Source organism: Australozyma saopauloensis, chromosome 1 (genome assembly GCF_035610405.1).
Source record: "Australozyma saopauloensis chromosome 1, complete sequence".
NCBI classification, from domain to species: domain Eukaryota; kingdom Fungi; phylum Ascomycota; class Pichiomycetes; order Serinales; family Metschnikowiaceae; genus Australozyma; species Australozyma saopauloensis.
In genome coordinates, this window is record NC_086131.1 from 1,676,255 (window position 1) to 1,695,131 (window position 18,877).

General features: G+C 43.6%; 9 protein-coding genes across 9 annotated transcripts; 5 read left to right on the forward strand and 4 right to left on the reverse strand.

Moving 5' to 3' along the window:
* Positions 1-279: 279 nt before the first annotated feature.
* Positions 280-1,929, reverse strand: PUMCH_000752 (uncharacterized protein; the record flags this gene model as incomplete). The annotated part of the gene is made up of 1 exon (XM_063019827.1): positions 280-1,929. One exon carries the CDS (start codon positions 1,927-1,929, stop codon positions 280-282), a length of 1,650 nt encoding a protein of 549 aa, XP_062875897.1.
* Positions 1,930-2,324: 395 nt separating this feature from the next.
* PUMCH_000753 (uncharacterized protein) lies at positions 2,325-3,728 on the reverse strand (the record flags this gene model as incomplete). The annotated part of the gene is made up of 1 exon (XM_063019828.1): positions 2,325-3,728. One exon carries the CDS (start codon positions 3,726-3,728, stop codon positions 2,325-2,327), a length of 1,404 nt encoding a protein of 467 aa, XP_062875898.1.
* Positions 3,729-4,105: 377 nt separating this feature from the next.
* Positions 4,106-4,963, forward strand: PUMCH_000754 (uncharacterized protein; the record flags this gene model as incomplete). Its single annotated transcript, XM_063019829.1, has 1 exon — positions 4,106-4,963. One exon carries the CDS (start codon positions 4,106-4,108, stop codon positions 4,961-4,963), a length of 858 nt encoding a protein of 285 aa, XP_062875899.1.
* A 66-nt stretch (positions 4,964-5,029) lies between these two features.
* Positions 5,030-6,382, reverse strand: PUMCH_000755 (uncharacterized protein; the record flags this gene model as incomplete). Its single annotated transcript, XM_063019830.1, has 1 exon — positions 5,030-6,382. The coding sequence occupies one exon, from the start codon at positions 6,380-6,382 to the stop codon at positions 5,030-5,032; it is 1,353 nt and encodes a 450-aa protein (XP_062875900.1).
* Positions 6,383-7,793: 1,411 nt separating this feature from the next.
* Positions 7,794-8,705, forward strand: PUMCH_000756 (uncharacterized protein; the record flags this gene model as incomplete). Its single annotated transcript, XM_063019831.1, has 1 exon — positions 7,794-8,705. The coding sequence occupies one exon, from the start codon at positions 7,794-7,796 to the stop codon at positions 8,703-8,705; it is 912 nt and encodes a 303-aa protein (XP_062875901.1).
* Positions 8,706-8,931: 226 nt separating this feature from the next.
* Positions 8,932-9,960, forward strand: PUMCH_000757 (uncharacterized protein; the record flags this gene model as incomplete). The annotated part of the gene is made up of 1 exon (XM_063019832.1): positions 8,932-9,960. The coding sequence occupies one exon, from the start codon at positions 8,932-8,934 to the stop codon at positions 9,958-9,960; it is 1,029 nt and encodes a 342-aa protein (XP_062875902.1).
* An 875-nt stretch (positions 9,961-10,835) lies between these two features.
* Positions 10,836-11,432, forward strand: PUMCH_000758 (uncharacterized protein; the record flags this gene model as incomplete). The annotated part of the gene is made up of 1 exon (XM_063019833.1): positions 10,836-11,432. The coding sequence occupies one exon, from the start codon at positions 10,836-10,838 to the stop codon at positions 11,430-11,432; it is 597 nt and encodes a 198-aa protein (XP_062875903.1).
* A 1,578-nt stretch (positions 11,433-13,010) lies between these two features.
* On the reverse strand, positions 13,011-15,857 carry PUMCH_000759 (uncharacterized protein; the record flags this gene model as incomplete). Its single annotated transcript, XM_063019834.1, has 1 exon — positions 13,011-15,857. One exon carries the CDS (start codon positions 15,855-15,857, stop codon positions 13,011-13,013), a length of 2,847 nt encoding a protein of 948 aa, XP_062875904.1.
* Positions 15,858-16,871: 1,014 nt separating this feature from the next.
* On the forward strand, positions 16,872-18,722 carry PUMCH_000760 (uncharacterized protein; the record flags this gene model as incomplete). Its single annotated transcript, XM_063019835.1, has 1 exon — positions 16,872-18,722. One exon carries the CDS (start codon positions 16,872-16,874, stop codon positions 18,720-18,722), a length of 1,851 nt encoding a protein of 616 aa, XP_062875905.1.
* Positions 18,723-18,877: the final 155 nt, after the last annotated feature.

Consider the following 18,877-nt stretch of genomic DNA (forward strand, 5'->3'; position numbering starts at 1 on the left):
CTGAAGAATATAATTGGTTGAGAAACAATGGTTGATGAGCAATTGGCTTTGATGTGAAAAGTAGTCCGGTTATAAGTGGTAGTACATATGGCGATAAGATCTAGAAAGATGTCTATTACTAAGAGGCAGTATGGAACTAAACAGGAAACAAAAGTTCAAGGCAAATTTTTGATATAATAATTAAGATTGATTTGTGTAAAATAAATACTCATTATGATACATTTTTAATATGAATAATCACCTCCAGAGGGAAATCCATGGCCATCACCAAATCCAACATTAGTGGCCCAAAGTGATACCCCCGAAGTTAATTTTTTGAAGATGGACCAAGCCCGCTGCCATCTTGTTGTAGATTTCCGACAAACATGAGTGAACAAGCAACTCCTTGAATGGTTCGACAGAACGATGATGCAAAACAGGCATATGCTTCATGTCGAGCATAGTGCCGGTGCTGGCAAGATTTTGCTCCATGGTCGCTTCTTCTTTGCGGAGCTCATTGCCAATATAGTGCAAGAACTTAATGTTGGCTTCGTTGCTGAAGTCAATCCACGATTCTTGGACAGCATCCTTGGAGACATCGCTCATTTTGATTTTGTGGTTGTAATTATTACTACGATCAAGCTCAGCTAGCTTGGTGAAAGCGCCTCGGGTGCCATTACATTGCTGGCATGCACACCTATTAGTCAATGCATGGTAAAATGACAGGTTCTGCTCCTTCAAAAGGGATGCAACGCCTGATATCCACTCGCAGAAGAAGCTGGACAAGTGGATGATGCTAAGATTGGGGACATGATGAAGGTTTGCGATGACCTTATTATAGTCAATAGAGCAAGTCTGAGTTGGACGTGAGCTATTGGAGAAATTGACATAGAGCTCCAGCATTTCTGCAAAGAGTGGACTAAATACATAGTTCTCCAAGATGGCCTTGAATTGTGACAGTTCGGCCATGGATTTATGGTGAACAATGGCGAGCTTGCGCAAACGAGTGTGTTTGTCCCCGAGACTGTTGTAGCGCTTCCATTGCTCGAAAAATTGAATCATGCAAGAGTCTGCACATTCATGGCGACGGGCGCAATTGATACGGAGCTCAAGCTCTTCAACCTCATTGAGATCGAAATGCAGCATGATCTTCTGGAAGTCGAGTTGAGCATCGTTGACAAGTCTGTGCGAACTGGTTAAAGAAAGTGTGCGCAACTTCATTTGGGGAGCATTGATGTCCTGCAACATCTGCATGAACTTCAAAAACGAGAGTGGGGTGTGAAGATATAAGGTTGAGAGAGCACGCAAGTTTTCACGGGGAACAGAAAGATCGACAGGTTCCTGAACCTCATTCGAGTGGAGTCTATCCTGATGGAAGTTATTTTCCACAAAGAAGCTCAACTGGGCAAGGTCTGGATTGAGTGGTGCTCGAAGAAACTGAGACATGTCTGCCATGAGCCAGTTCTTCAACCGCACGATTTTACCATTTTTGCTCGTCAAAACATCATCTTCGCCCTCGAAGTGCAGAAGCAGGTTATGTTCCAAGTAGTTGTTGAGCGATCCGGTCGCACGAAGTGCCACGATGTCGTAGGTGACAAAACGGATTTGGTGGGAGCAAACAGTCCAGAGAGACGCCAATTTTTCATACAACTCCAAAAGAGCCACCGAGGGCCCGGACCGATGGGTGTTGACCACGATTTCCCGCAAATAGACTAAATTGCTTTCTGTGAGATTGGCTGCAAATTGATGCAACTGGTGCGAAAAAAGCACAGTGCAATTTTGCGGTGCCTCGATTTCGACGGATTCGTCGCAGGAATCAATCACTATAATGGTCAGGTAAAGCTTGGAGTACACACTATGCTTGAACCAATTGTCCACTTGCGCTAGGGTGACTAGGTCATTAGCCAGAGCAAAGCGGACAATATTGTCGATGACGTTGACTGGGAACATGAGCCCTGATGTGATTATGTGTAGCTAATTAAAAAGGAAGAAAAGTGGCAATGTGGAAAAAAAAATATTGGCAATGGCTGCTTTAATAGAGTATTTATGGGTGAAGACTCACACCTGCCAAGAGACCCCAGTTTTATATAGGGACCACAGGGTGCGCTTCCTGCAGGACATCACAACAAAATGCCATAATTACCCCACATAACCAGAAATGTCAGAAATAGAAACAGACAATTTTTTATCCACCTAAAAGCTCGTCGGAGTTCTCGGAAATTGATGGCCTCAAAATTTCGGTCAAAATTATTCCCATCATGTGGTGGTGGCTGTGTTGGTTGGGATCAGTCTGGATCCGAATTCGGAGTGTGGCTGCGAAAAACGCCTTACGGAGAAGAGGAACCTTACTCCATCCATTTATCCGCATACGCCATTGTCCCTTCGGCACCGTTGCCAAATTTCAAGAAATTGATCTTGTCAACTGCAGGAAATACGTCCGTTTTGGCTAGCGATGCTACTCGGAGACGCGGGAACACTTTCCCTCGGAGAAGGTTTTGGTCTATGAGGGTGACAAGGCAATTCTCCACAATGAGATTATTTGAGGAAACAGGGAACGAAGTGGCCATTTGCGATGTCACGGACGCGATGTCAAGACCTCCGAGCGAAAATTCAAGCGCTTGCGCTATTTGGTCGTAATTAAGCCTGTTAACTCTGCCGCCGAGACGCCATACCAGACGTACTAAGTTTCTGAGAGTGAGCACAAAAGATTTGGAGGCAACGATTATTTGGAGGCTGTTTTGCTTCAAGAACTGGAAATTGGCCGAGTCGTTTAAAATCGCGTGAAGGCGCTGGAATGAGCCGCTCTTGATAGCGCCTAATAGCTGTGCGTAAAGGGAGAAAAACAGCGGAGTATGCGCAGCCAGCGAATAGTATCTTTGCTGAAACGATTGGAGATTGGGTCTTTTCCCCAAAATAATGCCGAGTGGGATCAAATCCCGGAGAATTATGGTGGTATTTTTTTGGTCTTTCACGTAGTTTGATGGAAGATTATGTAGACACCAGGTCAAGTGCTGGTATGCATCGACAAACTGGTACTTGACCATGTAGAACTTGGCTAGATAGTAGCGGTAGAACATTTGCTCATTTTTTGGGAATGCAGAGATGTGTAGGTTTGCGTTGTTCATGTTGGAAAACACATTTTGGCAAAGCAATGGATTCGAGATGATGAAGTATATCAGGCACAACTTTCCGCCCAAAAATAGCATGATGCTTTTCTTTCGCGCCTCAATGTGGTCGTTGGCACCAAGCAGCGATCGGATATGATTGAAGCCTTTGAGAATGATGGCAGCCACATATGTGAGTCTGAGTTTGCGGTGCAGCTCAATTATGAGCATTTGCATATCCAACTGTTTAGCCATTGGCACGATTGTTTCGACGATATCGCGGAAGAGAGGCGCAAGAAGGTGCCCCCTGGTTTTATTGGAGAAGGCTACTGAGATGTCATTAAGATACGTAGAGAAGAGATCAAAGGATTCCAAGCGAGACCATGGGTTCATCTGATTACACAATCGCACGTATGATTTCACCACTGTTTCGAAAGCGGACCAATCGCCATTATTCCAGTTTCTTCGTTCGATAGCCAACGCGACCTGATCGTAGTTGAGATTCCCCAAATTGTTGATCCGAACTACAAATGGATTGATTGCCGGATTCACAGAAAGGGCGAGAGCCAATTTTTCCGGCTGCACTTTAGCAGGTGTTCGGAGACATCCATTGATGTGGTGAAGGAAATCCTCTAAGACGTCCATTTAAGCAGTAGAAACGACTCACTGGTATTGTTTTCTGGAAATGTTTTTCTATTTCGATCAAAGTAGCCTCTTTTCTTGTACTTTGTCTATATTATTCTCCATGAATTAGAGGATATCGGATTGAAATGGAGTATGTAGAGAGGAATATGACCCAGATCCGAGTGGTTCCAGCCAATGAAAAATCGCCTCGAGGACTGTATCCAAATTTGTAATAGAAATTGGGACCTATTCGAGGTTTCGTAGGACCGGTGTATAGTCGTTTCAAGAGTGTTTCAAATTTCCAATCGCTAGGTAGCAGACAAGGCTTCGGTACAGGTCAGTACTCCAACCTGAAACAGTAAAGTTACAATAGTAGTGGCATCTGCACACAAGAAGCGATGTCGAAAAGACTACGAAGCAGAAATAAACAGAAGAAGGACCAGGCTTTTCTTGAGTACGGCAATCCAGACGTATGTGTCACTGTGAGGCTTCTACCGCCCAGTTTGTCTCAAGATGAGTTCCATAAACAGGCTGAAGAACATGCAGAAACGCTAAGAGCTGGATTTCGGGAACTTTATTATCAGAAGGGAACCCGGGATGTGAAGGCATTCGAAAAGCCGGCGTTTTCCGTGGCTCAGTATGAGTTTGGGTCGCCGGTGGTGGCCGCCAAAGTGCGGGAACAATTGCATGGGAAGGTCTTTCATGAGCCCGAAACAGACGATAATATGGCGTGTGTTTGTGTGAAACCTATTGTTGGTGTGATTCCTGTTGCGCCAGCTCCGGACACCGAGAAGATAGACCATGGAGCCATCTTCGACGCATTCTGTAAACTTCGCGAGGAGTCAGATAGAGTGCTGGTGCTCGAGCTTTTAAAGAGTATTGAAAAACAGAAAAAACAGGGGAAGAAGAAAAAGAAAGCTCCTCTGGATGGGGATCTGTCGGTAGCAGCGTCGAGTGAGTCTGCGTCTACAAACAACAAAAAACCGAAACAGAAAAAGGGCCCCGAGAAGTCCAAAGACAGTGCCTCTCTTAATTCTGAAACTAAACCTGTGCCTTCAATAGATGCTACAAAAAAGAAAACCAGAACTAGGAAGAAGAAGAATACTCTGGGGACTGTTGAACCTACAACCAAACCACAAGAAGCTCAAGCTCCAGCAGCTGCTTCAACGGCGCAAGACGCTGCAGCCAAACCGAAACGAGTTCGTAAAAGAAAGCCAAAAAAGGCACCCGCTGAGAGAACTGACTCTGAGAAGTAGATGTACCGCTCTGCTCTATGGAATGCTACAGTATTCTTAGACGTACTCGATGTTAATGCAATTGTTCTATGACTTATTCAATGGTACCACTTTCTCGTTCCAGACGATACCATGGTCAGCTCGCGATTCCAAGCAATTCAAATCGGCAATTGTTGCGTCCGATTTGAGAGAGAACTCAGTCTCGTTAAATATGCTGAAATTGATGACGCCCGTATCCACCGCCGCGAGGACAACCTGGGTGCCAGTAGATCCGCCCTTGAGCAACTTCTCTTTTTTGGCAAGGTAGTCGTTCCGGCTTCTGATGGCAGGATCAAGTTTTGAATCTCTTTCAGCTTTCCGTTTCAAACGTTCGTCCCGCTTCGATACGAACTTGCTGCTCTGCTTGGGTTTGATGCTAGACTTAGACGTATCCACATTAGTCGGCCTGCGTTTTACCTGGCCCCACATGGCTTTGATGACTGAGATTGAAGGGAAAGGAACTCGACTCACATTGACAACGCTCACTTGGAAATCAGGAACCGGTGGGTTTTTTTTGCTGAAGCCTGGCGATGGTTTCCAGACGTCAAACATAATGCGATACCGGTGATCCAATGGCGGCAGCATACTCATTTCTTGAGGACCAGGCGTGTATGTCGAGATGAGCCGGAGCAGTTGGTATACCAGTGTGAAACTAAAGAAATGCACTCTACCAAAATATAATGCACTGTAGAGTCGAGAGAACAACAGAGTAGCCGTCAGAGTCAACGATAAATAGATCCGTTCCCAAAGGCTAGCTTTTGGTTTTGCAGTAGGCACAACTTCATGTTTCACTTCAACCTTCCGTTCTAGAATAAGATACCCTAGTCGCTTCAACAAAGCATATGTCTCATACTGGTCCACGAGATCTAGATCCAGCGCTAGAGCTAAAGCGTACAAATGGCTCAAAGGTAGTTTCTTCAAAGGTTCATAGTCGAGGGCCAGATCCTCGTTTTCGAGGAATGTTTCGACAGAATCATCTCCCAAATAAACTACAAGAGAACCCCTCTCGACCAAATAAACCACTTCAAATGGTGACAACCACATACCTTGAGCTTTCTTTTTCCGCTTATACGTATGCGCAACACCCACGTCCTTGAAAAAACTTCCCTTGGCATGAGGCACCAAAGCCATCATTCGAGACGGACACCACACCGCCCGCAAGGTCAGTTTCACGTGGTGGCCTCTGATATGCAGAAGGGCAAAATACATCTGGTTGCGCGCATCAGATAATCGCTCCATCTGGGTATTTGACCCATCCTGATCAAAAAACTTCCCTTCTCTCTTCGGAAGTGCCTCATCGGCGATTTTCAAGACGCCCGCATTGAGCGCACTCCAGTCCTGTACATCGTCCTCGGCCAAGGTATCATTTTCCAAGACCACCACGTCTTCATTTTCTGCCATCTCTGCAAGTAGTATTAGTTTTCAAAAAGCCTGTATGAAAGGTATACAGGTAAATAGCACTGATCTGGGGAAATTGAGGGAGAAAAAAGTCGCACCACGAAAGGAACGCTTCAGAAACTAGAAATCATATAGTCTAAGCTCGAAACAAATACTTGAATCTTTTGCAATATCCATCCACCTGCACAATGACCTCTTCTGTGACGATAGAAACACTCGTAAGTATAATAACCAACCAATCACATCTCAAGAACACATTCTAACAAAAGGCACAATCGTTGTTCGATGATCTCATCACCAATATAGTCCGTCAGGTGTCGCTTAGTGCGCTTTCCGGCCATAATCTCGAGTCGGATTCATCAAAGGGGAACATAGTGAGTCCAGACGTGAACACCGCAACGAGGGATATTTATGGGCAGGATAAGGTGAAACTCAAGACGTCTGAAGCGTCACGATACTTCGAGTGTGGTAATTGTAGCCGGAAAATAGCGGGGAGTCGATTTGCTCAGCATATCAACAAGTGTTTGGAGCGGGACCGGAGATGAGCGGATGACGGGAAACGATGAAGTGGAATAATCGCTGAGCTTTGAGATAGTATTGAAACTCTTGAAAGAAAGGCTCCCAAAATTCAATGATTGGACTTGGATCGACTTGGATCGGAAGTAGTTCCAACGATGGGTTAAATTGAAGCAACTAAAGAGAGTATCATGGTTGTGAATCAAACGAATCGGAAGATACAAATGATTACTGTATATTCCGTGGACTTCGGGAGGGAAACAATGAAAGTTCAAAGCATTGATTTGCAGATTAGTTGTTTTAATTGAAGGAGAAAGAGGTCGATACAGCTCTACGAAAGAACTCAAATTTACACAAAGAATGTCAATGCCGTCACACTGAGGCCTATTGAAGTATTTGCAATGAATTCTAGAGGCCGAATACCCCTTGAATTAGAAATCACTTGGCGCATTCTGACAGATTTTGACCTACAGAACTGACTTTATGTCTCTTACATGCGGCAAATGGCTGACTTTGATGGATTCCACAATATTGTTTCTAAATCTGATGTGTTTAATGGTGTGTTTCTACCCACTCGAATTTTTCTGGCTCACTCTCTTACGTCTCGTCGAATAGACTATCTATCAGGCATTTTGTCTTACATCCCTTGACCATTCACCACACAGTGAATCAGAAACAAATCACCAAAAAAAGCATCCACCGAAAAATTCTTTTTCTGCCTTTGCAAAAAACTGCTCCTGGCAAAAAATCTCGCGCCGCACTGTCCGCTGTTCCTTTCCAAAAAAGCTTCTAGAGTCCTGCTTCGATGACGCTTATCGCTCACGTGACCAGATTTTTTCCAGGGTACTTTTTCCCCAGGTCATCTAACCTTCCGTAACTCTAACCTCCCCTCTCGTCGATGGCTCCTCCTCCTCCAATCATCATCGACGCAGACGTCGTGTCCGGCATCACGGGCTCCATTTCTTTGGCCTGTTGGATCATCGTTTTCGCCCCACAGATCCATGAAAACTTCAGACGCAAATCGTCCGATGGCCTCTCGTTAGCATTTGTCATTTTATGGTTGGCCGGTGATGTGTTCAACGTGTTGGGTGCTGTAATGCAAGGCGTTTTGCCCACCATGATCATTCTTGCCGTCTACTATACCTTGGCAGATATTGTTCTTTTGTACCAATGTCTATTATACGGAAACGGGCTGCAACCAGACTATGTGCACTTGTCACCTGCCAATCCAATTGGTGAGGATGTCCTCGAGACAGTTTTGTCTGGAGACTATAATCATGTTGAGGAGGAAACTTCCGAGAACCGCAAGAACAGCCCTCTCGTCAACTTCTTCTACAAGCTGCTCATGGTCCTCCTTGTGATCTCTGCTGGTTTGATCAGTTGGTACATTTCATACTTGAGAAGCGACGGCAAGAAAAAGGCCCCCACGGATCTTGAATTCGATCTTTTGGGACAGATCTTTGGCTGGTTGTGCGCTGCGTTGTACTTGGGGTCGCGTATTCCTCAGATGCTTCTCAACTATCAGAGAAAGTCGTGCGAGGGTGTTTCATTTATGTTTTTCTTGTTTGCATGCATCGGTAACTTGACATATGTCATCTCTATCTTGGCAATTGATATGAGTTGGCACTACATCTGGATCAACTCCTCATGGTTGGCTGGCTCCTTGGGTACTTTGGCCTTGGACTTGGCTATTTTTGTGCAGTTTTTCCTCTACAACGAGAACAGTGACGACTCTCTGTCCTCCACCAAAACGAGAGATACAGAGGCTTTGTTCGTTGAACAAAGCGATACCTATGCCTCCACCAACTAATTCCCCGACTCCCGACTGTTTCTGTAGCTCATCTCATCAGCAGCCTGCAAAAACATCATACAATCATGCATAGGAATATTAATCTGTATTGGTATAGAAGTAGAAACGACATATTCTCCAGTTCAGTAGGTAAACGCCAGAAAACACGTAACGACAAATTTAAACAAGATCTCGAAATAATACATCACAAATATTCCATATCTCCTCTTTCCAATTTGAGACTCTTATGTTTCGCATTCTACCCCAAATTTCACCTACTTCTACGTACTCAATGTCAGATCCAGAACAGCTGCCGGAACCTGTCCAGGTCAATGACGCCAAGAGGCAAAAGGTCGAACTTCCTCCAGGTATGTCGAAGAACGCCTGGAAGAAGTTGCAAAAGCAGAAGCGCTGGGATGAGCAGAAGGATGAGTACCGTCAGAAAAGAAGAGAGAAGAAGAAGATTGCCCGCGTAAACAAAAAACTGAGAAGCGAAGCAGAGAAAAATGACGAAAATTATCATCTGCAAGCGAAGCGTGAAAAGCCACAATCGCAAATCCCCTCGGGAGTCTCGGTAATCATGGATTGTGAGTTCGATGAGTTGATGAGCGATAAGGAAATCGTCTCCTTGAGCAACCAAATCACCCGGTGCTACTCTGCCAAACGGCACTCGACACACGAGGTGGATCTTGTGATTTCGACTTTCAACAAGCGCTTGAAGGCTCGTTTCGAGAAGTCTTTACCAGATTACAAGCTCTGGCAGAACTTGACCATCAAGGAGAACGACACTCTTGAGGAGCTTTTGCCAAAAGATGCCGAAGAATTGTCAAAATTTGTCTACTTAACGGCTGATACCGAGGAAGAAATCGATACGCTACAAGAAGGCTACACCTACATCATGGGCGGTATTGTGGACAAGAACAGACACAAACAGTTGTGTTTGAACAAGGCCAAGAAGTTGGGGTTGAAGGTGGCACGGTTGCCTATCGGCAAATATATCCAGATGAACAGTCGGCATGTTTTGGCCACCTCCCATGTGTATGAGATCATGTGTATGTGTTTTGAGTTAAATCATGACTGGGAGAAGGCATTCAATTCTGTTCTCCCGCCTCGAAAACTCCGTGCGGGTATTGAAGAGCCCAAGGAAAAAAGCGATGGTGGTTCTACCGAGTCTGTGGAGCCTGAAGATAAGAAGGGAGAAGACAGCTCTGCGTCAGATGCCGAGGGAGAAAATGGCGAAAGCGAATCTGAACCAAAAACTTCAGAAACGAATTAGTAGTTCCGAGAAGAAGATACAAATAGATTTAATGTGAATGCTTGAAAACACACGTCCACTACTTTTTGCAGCCAATCCAAACACCTATCATAGGAAACTCGTCACAATCATCAACAGAAATTGCGAACCAGCCCGTATTCTAATTAAATTAATATCTCATGATTTTCCAATCTTCTTTTTTTTCTTATCTCCAACTAAACAATACCTTAGATCCAGAAGGGTCCAGAATCGGAAGGCGGTCACGTGACCTGCCACTTTCCAAAGACGAATTCAAAGAAAACTCATCCCAATTCCATTGCAGCTCCCAAAAATATAAGCCTGGGAAACATTTTTATTCTTCTTTGTCCAAATTACAAAAAATAATCATCAATTTTGGCTCCTCAGAGATCTCACTCCACCCACCACCCTAGATCACGCACCCGTGCCTTCCCACAGCCTGTACCAAAAACAGGAAAAAAACATTGTCCATATCCACCTGTCTTTTCGAATCCCCTCCAGATTCAGAAGCTTTTGGAAGTCAGTGTATATTTGTTTGATAAGTATGTATTCTCTGCGCGCGGCTCTTTCACGCAGTGTGGTTTTTTTGTCCAAATTCCTATCGCCCGCCCGTCTGGTTTTGTTTGTTTGTAATCAGGGGAAAAGAACGAATTTGAAAAGGATCTGGGACTCAAACGGACTTGAAAGGTCTTCGATCGTGTTGCGGATTGGCAATTCTGTACAGTGACGCATTCATTTTCTTTATCGCCTGATTTATTGTCTTGTTGAGTTGTGTGCTACAGTCCCCCTTTTTGTTTCTTTTTTTACCACTCCATGTAAACTACAGCCGTGCCGGTGATGAAAATCTGTTCATTTCAATATGTGTACTAACATTCAGAATGGTTCCTCCTCCAGCAGAAATTCGCAGAAAATTGGTCATTGTCGGAGACGGTGCCTGTGGTAAGACCTGTCTCTTGATTGTCTTCTCCAAAGGTACATTCCCCGAGGTGTACGTCCCTACTGTCTTCGAGAACTACGTTGCCGATGTCGAAGTGGATGGAAGAAAAGTCGAATTGGCCCTTTGGGATACTGCCGGTCAGGAAGATTACGACAGATTGAGACCTTTGTCTTACCCCGACTCCAACGTGATTTTGATCTGTTTCTCCATCGACTCCCCAGACTCGTTGGACAACGTCTTGGAGAAGTGGATTTCCGAGGTCTTGCACTTCTGTCAAGGTGTTCCTGTCATCTTGGTCGGTTGTAAGGTCGACTTGAGATCCGACCCAGTCACCATCAAGAACTTGCAAGCTGACCAACAATCTCCTGTGTCTACTGCCGAGGGTCAAGAAGTTGCCAACAAGATCAGTGCCAAGCACTACTTGGAGTGTTCTGCCAGAACTGGCCAAGGTGTCAGAGAGGTGTTTGAGACTGCTACTAGAGCCTCCTTGGTGACCAAGGAGAAGAAGGAAAAGAAGAAGAAGTGTGTGGTTTTGTAAACCCAGCGTGACGTTTCTGAGGATTCCTGGTGAGACCGCTGCACTGTGTCGCTCTTCCGCATTTAATCGTTAATTATTGTTGCTTACATATGTTATTCATGCACGACTTTATCTGAAACTTGTAGTGATAGTCATTGAGACTTTTGCAATTACTTGAATCATTTTGTATGCTGAGTTGCTAGTTTATAGTTTTTGTTTTCAGCAAGGTCTCTGGAAGAACGCTTCTTTTGACAGTTGAGGCGACTTTCTTGCGGAAGACCAGAACCAAAAAACTCGTCTCTCAAACGATATTTTATTTGTTACTATGAAATCTCAATCGCCAAAAAAACATTCCCTGTTCAATCCAATTCAAAGCGACCCCTACCATTACACGGTATGGCATCTCACTTCAAAACCACAATAACAACAACAACCCTCACAAATACTGAAAACCCGCCGGTTCTAAAGAATTCTCAACAAGAAACATAAGTCTAATAGTCCACTAATTCCCTCCTCCTAATCTATCTAAATCATTTTCCAACATCTTCGCTCACGTGACCTCCCCTCTGACCAATTGCGACTACCAATTTCCAATTACCTCTATCCCACTGTCATCTCCACAGACTCCTAACACAACAAACTGCAATCATGTTGACGAGATCTCTCCTTCCCCGTCTTGTGCGTCTCCAATCGACCGCTGTGCATGCCGCCAAAGCCTCTGCTACCGGTCTCACCAAGGAAGACTTGGCCAACAACAAGAACGCATTGCAAGCACCAAATAACGCGGCCACTTGGTCTCCAACACAGGCCAGCAGAATCGATGTTATTTCAAAAAATGCTGTTCGTTTCACGCAAAAAGATTTGGCGCTCCAGCCACAACCATATGCTGCTATTGAGTTGATTGCAAAGGAACCAGTCAGATACTTGGACACCAACGTGGCTGTATGTGACGGAAACAAGGGCCTGACCTTGCAAGGTCACCCTAAGGTGTACATTAACTTGGATCAGCCAAAGGCTTCCACTTGTGGATATTGTGGCTTGAGATATGCCAAGAAGGAGAACAAGGAGCTCATAGAGAGTCAGGAGTTGTAAGATTTTCGGGGAGTTTAGACTGAGATCATGGTTTAAGGTGGAGACTGGGTAGATTTTTGCCAGAATTTATCTTGAATGGGCAGTGACTTTGTGGTCTGGGGTATTCATACGTGGAGGAAGTTGACGACTATTCTTCTATCGCTTCTTGGTGTTTGATTACGGATCTTCGTTGATTTTCGGGCTCATTGCCTTGTCCATTGCTGTTTTTCGCGATATTTTCTTGCTAAATCTGTCCTTATCTCGTCCCCTATCCTTTTCTCAAGCTTTGCTTATGTTGTTTCGACATTGGCAGAGAACATTTGATGGATATTCACAGCGCCCTAGGCGCACATGAGGCTTGCCTCGTTTCAAGCATGGTTCTATGCATTTTATTTTTAATTGGACCTCAATGAATGCTTATAAGCAATTCCTGTAGAAGTTGTCAGACAATGTGGTTCATTACCAATTCTATACACAGTTATTCTATATTAGGTATTTCTCAAATGATTTCTTTCGAGTTGTCAGAAGTCAGTCTTTCTCCTTCGATAAACTTACACCAGAATTGGAAAGCAGCGAAGTGATAATCATCATAGGCAAATCCGATTCGAATCGAGACTTTCGAATCATCTTTTGGCTTTTACGATGGATTTCGGCTCCCAAGTCGGAACTTGAAATGTAGGGCGTTGGTGATTGAAGTTCGATTAATTCTTTGGGATATGCTTCCTCGAGTTTCCGTAGAAATCCGAGCCGGTGAGTAGGTTCTCCACTTTCTGTAAGTGTTTTATTCACCAAAAGACTAAAGTCCAGGAGCGGATTCGATGCAGCCTCCCAAAGTTCTTCCTTGGTCTCATCTTCGCTTCCCTGGATGTCTCGGAACTGATTTGATAACTGCTGGATCTCAATGTTTGGCGAAAAGCGAACATTCAAAAGTTTCGAAGAATATCCTCGTCGCGTCTCCCGTAATTTTGATTCAAAATCGATGGCTTTGGAATTATCAACCTTGAGAATTCCTTTGATATTGTTGGTGATGCATTGATTTTTCGATGATAATGATGTGTTCGCTTGATCTTCATGTTTGACATGGCCAGATAACAAATTTTTGCTGTTCTTTGCTTTTGAATGCTTAGATTTTCCACTTAAACTTTGAATTTGTGACTTTTGGGAATGCTTGAGCTGATCAGGCCGAAATTTGACGCTTTTACATGCCCTGTTCAAGGAGTCTTGTCCCAATACGTCCCGACTTATTTGCGTATCGTTTGTGTTGCAACTGTCTTTCAAATTTTCCATTTGCTTTTCTGACGTAGACGAAGGACTTTTTTGTGACCTGTGAGCTTCAGTGCCTCGTTGGCGAGTCGTTTCTTCAAACACTACTGAAGCTCTTTTGTAATATCTCCGAGTAGTTGAATTGACTATGGGGAAAATAAACAGAATCAGATTTCCGTTGTCCTTGTTTTCAATGGTAATTGAAGACGAAGGCTCACCAGTTTCCAAATCAAGTAGTCCCAAATCAAATCGTCGACGACCCGACTTGGTTGTAGTGAGTTGGTAATTCGCCGGCAGAAAAGCTAGAAATCGAGCTGCATTCGGTGATTCATAAGACAGAACAACAACTCCTTTGATATCAGCAACCTCGTACGGAAGCGCCCTTTGACCATGTTCGTCTCTTGTTTCGGATAGATACTTTCCCAGACTTGTCATTACTTTAATTTCTCCTGTAAGCAGGATGACAAAGCGATATCCATCTTCGGCTTCATAATCAAAGTAGTATAGGACAATTGATCCTTGTGAGGTGTGCAACACCTCGACTGTTTCATTTGATGAGTCTTCCTGGATCCCATATGCTAGTCCACCATATTTAGCCAGAGCCTGAAGCGTTCCACAGCTCCAGCTTCCGTTGACAAATTGGACAGTTTGTTTCAATTCTTCCTCTGATTCTAGAATTGAAAATGCTGGTGCGTGTGTCTTTGCAGGCATTGAAATGGAATTAGCTTTAAGAATACCCTTGGGCTCCTTGATAGATACTATTTCGTCATTATCATAACCACGGGCCTTTGATTCATCTTTAGATCTTTTGCTTTCATATGTCTGGTTGGATAAAGTATTGTCGAGCTTGGTCTTCGTGTCAGTATCAGTTTTGGAGATGTGGTCCTTCCTGAGCGTCTTCGCTTCTGAGGTCCGGAATTCAGTATCAAAAGAGGACATATTATCATGTTTCGTTTTGAGATTTCTTGTTAAAGGCGATACTGAATGAGCGGACTTCTGTCCTTTGGCTAATCGTTCCCCGTCCTCCGCATCCATCTTAGATGCTAACGCTTTCATCTGTTCATGGCTATCCTTAAACACGAGCTTCAATCTACTACCGGTCTTTGTGGATGATACAATGATACAGCTCGATCTCTTTTGCTTCTGGATGTCAAATCGCCGGGTTGAGTTGGATGTGAAGATACAATAGTGGTCATACTGAGGCGCCAGGAGCTGTACAATATCGGACTGAGTTCCGTATGTTACCAGCAATTCCTGGAATTTTGAGCGCTTATTGCTTATTGCTCCAACTCCCTCTCTATTTCTGTGGGTGCTAATGGATTGCCCCAGAACTATTGCCTTAATTTGTCCGTCGCTCTGAATGACAAACTCTATTTCGAAATCACCTCTTCTCAGATACAAGATCCTTGTTATTGACTTGTTTTGTCTTACTTCCAATTTTTCGCCTGTTACTCTTTCGAAGAAACCAAATCTGCGTCCACTCAGGGATCGGCGGACAACAAGACCATTGCCTATCCATGTTCCTGTGATCACTTTCTTTGAGATCCATTGAGTCTTCCCTTCTAGTGCAGTGTATATGTTCTTCGGAGTCTGCTCCTCAACGTGAACAGAACCAATGCTTTCCATTGCTCCCTGTGGTTTAGCTTCTTTTTCTGTTTTTTTTCTATCATCATTTGAATTTCTGCTGATAACTCCTTTCTCAACGGGGCGTATGGAAAGTTGTTCCAGTGGAAAGTGTTTGGAAGAGGACATAGAACTTTGAAGAGCAGCGCCACGAATTGAGTCACAGGAAAACAGCGAGATGGTGGACGAAATGAAGCTTTCTTCATCAATTACCTCTGAAAACTGATCATTTCGTTCAACTGTAGTAACTTTGAGGGAGTTATGTTGAGGTTTGTCCTCTCGAGAACAAATTCTTTGTTCACAATCCATGGTCGTAGGTCTAAATCGGGTAGAAATTGCTTCATTTGCAAAATCAATATTTTCATAACACTCTTCTTCAAAATTCACTTCGAGTTTGGGCTCTTCAAGGTTGACCTCCGGGTTGTTAGCTTTTTTACGAAACCATGCAAATGGTCTGTTCACCGAGGCAACCTCAGCCATTTGATCCATTGAGCTTGTGTTAAATTATTACTTGTTTCTTAATTTAGGGGTATAGTGCTGTAAGGGTCCTGGTTAGTTGCGATTCGTGGATGAAGTCTTTGATTGTGCCAAGTTTCGAGTGCTGCAACGATGAAACAACTTCCGGCCGCGAGAATTAATACACGAAAACCTTTGTACTTATTGTACAAATTTAATGTTTTGTTGGTTGCGGGGAAGTAACAACTGTTTGAGAGTTTTATCCCTTCAAACTTCGTTTTCCCCTTCTTTGAGTCCTGACATGATCTATAAACTCATTGGCTCAGGCATCGGCTGTTTCGAACACTCATTTTAGACTCATTTTAGAAGTCACAGAAGTCACAGAAGTCACAGTTGCGCGGATCACTCTTGTGATAAGCTAATTCTCAGAAGTTTTCAATTGGGACTCTAGGACAAGAAGCGCCAATATTAGTTAATATCTATTGCTCCTGAACCCTTAAAAGCGGTGTTTCATCCAAAAGCTCTTTTATTTTTTCGAATATCTCGAACACGAACAATTGCATTAGGTTTTTTTCAACTTATCTATGTTTCACTGCAATCTCTACAATATCTCACCTCACATACTTTGCAATCCAAGGCAAGATTTTTTCAAAAAAGAACTGGAGAAGTTTTTAAGCCCAGTGGAATTCATATCTCCCGCTTTCAAATTTCCTTCCAATTCAAACCCCCTACCACATGCACCAGTTCCCAAACTGACCATATACAATTAAGCAAAAACAACCCGAAACCAGCAAAAGAAAATTTCACAACAATTCCCTCGTGGCATAATATACACAATTTAAATACACTTTTCCACCCATAGACCTCAATTTTCTATGATTGATCACGTCTCAAGTTATCTCCGTAACCCCGGATTCTTATACCTATTACGCTTATCTCTTCCTTTGGTGCGATCTGTACCCCGGATCACATCCCGTTAAAATTATAAAAGCAACCTACTACCAAAATTAAAACGCAAACCTGTAAAACGATTAACACATAAAAAACATGGGAGAAAGCCTGCTCCCCGCACAGGTGTCAACAGGTATAGTAAAGGCGCTTTGGTACTCCCGGTGGTACATTTTTCAGTCCTTCGTGGTGATCCCATTTGGACTATTAGTGATCCTTACGATTTTATATGGCTTCAATCAATTATTGGTCAATGTTATCAAGATTCGATTCCCCTGCTCGGTGCTAGGAATGCTTATAAATCTTGTGGTGTTGTGTGTGCTCAATGCTATGGGAAATGTGTGGAGTTCTCCGAAACACAAGAAGACTTGGAAGGGGAAGGTTAGTGCTGTGTTTGCATGGTTGCTTGAACATTATCTTCGCATAGTGAAGCCATCGATGAACTTCTGCTTGAAGTGGATCAATGTGTTCTTCATACCTTCTTTCATTATACTTCCTTTGAGTGAGCCTATCTCGTTTGTGGAATGCATGAAGATTGCTGCAGTTTTTGTTATTGGAGGACTATTATTGATGGTTCTTGATGTTTACATGCTTCTCGGACTCAAATACGTCCTTCTGTTGTTGGGCTACGGCGTCACTAAGGCTGAAGAAGGAACCTTTTCAGGAAGTGAAGACAACGAAACTGATGCGGAAAATGACTACACCGAGGAAGAGCACTCAGAAATTGAGTTGCAAACAATAAGCAAAACACGGTTATCCACCTCTGAAGATATCACTACCATCGATTTGGCTGAGCTTAGAAGGTCTCGGGAGGGTACCTCATCATCTGACCCCTTCGATGACCTGCGAGTCAGAGGTACTCCTGAAGACTCAATTCAGATACAGAAAAGTAACTCGGAAACTTCGGTCAATGATCTGGCCCTGCAAGTTAGTGCTACAACAGCCAAGGTGGAGGAGAAGCCCGATAAGTATACACAACTCACAGGAACAACAAAGACCGTTGCTATATTTGTGTCCAATTACATCGACTGGTTCATGTACTTGGCTCTTTTTCTCATTTCGCTTCCATTCTATTACATTAGCTCCATTCATGTCATGCTCCCTTATCACCTTGGCTTGACAGTGTTTTGTTACTACATTGCCTTGCTCATTCCCATGACATTCCCTCAGACCAAGAAATTCGCACATCCAATTTTGATTCTGACTTTTTTGATTTTGTTTGTGTGCTTTATCGGGTCTCTCATGTATCACAAGGGCCAGCCGGTAGGATTTCTTGATGACTTGAAGTACTACAAAACAGGAAAGAACTATCTCAATCTCTTTAGTGGTGTTGCCTACTACAATAATGGAATGGTTGTGCCGCAAAATGTTTTGGCCCAGAAATTCACTGCTCATCCGCAATGGCCGGGATGTGGTGACTTCTTGTCCTCTCTCATGGATGTATCTATTGTCTCACTTTCATTGCCAATGTTCACCCATCGCAAGGATTTCATCAAAAACTTCTGGGTTTTAATGCCACCGCTCTTGGTTTCAATTGCAGCCACTTTCTTCACATACCCTGTTGTGTGTTATAAGATTGGAATTAGCTCCGAGAGGTCCATTGGATTCATTGGAAGACTGGTTACACTTGCATTGGGAACACCCCTTATCACGTCATTGGGTGGTTCAGTTTCGCTCATGGCTGTTTGTACCATTTTGAGTGGAATCTGCGGCGTGCTCATTGGAGATCTGTTTTTCAAGCTCCTTCGCATTCCAGAAAACGATTTCATCACTAGAGGTGTAACGCTAGGAATCAATTGCGGTGCCATTGCCACTGCACATCTTTTGAATATTGATCCACGTGCCGCATCGATGAGTTCGTTGAGTTTTAGTGTTTTCGGTACTATTATGGTTATCATGTCAAGCATAGGAGCCGTCAAAGGGCTTATCCAGGGATGGGTTGGAATGTAAAAAGGATAAAAGACTCTCTGGCGATTATTTATTAAACTCTAATATATTTATTTTCTTGTTAATCTGTGAATTCAAGTATTCAGGTTGTCTCCAAAATTGACAGAAAGCATAAGAGATAACCTAATAAAAGAAGTTCGTCACAAGAAGCTCTACTA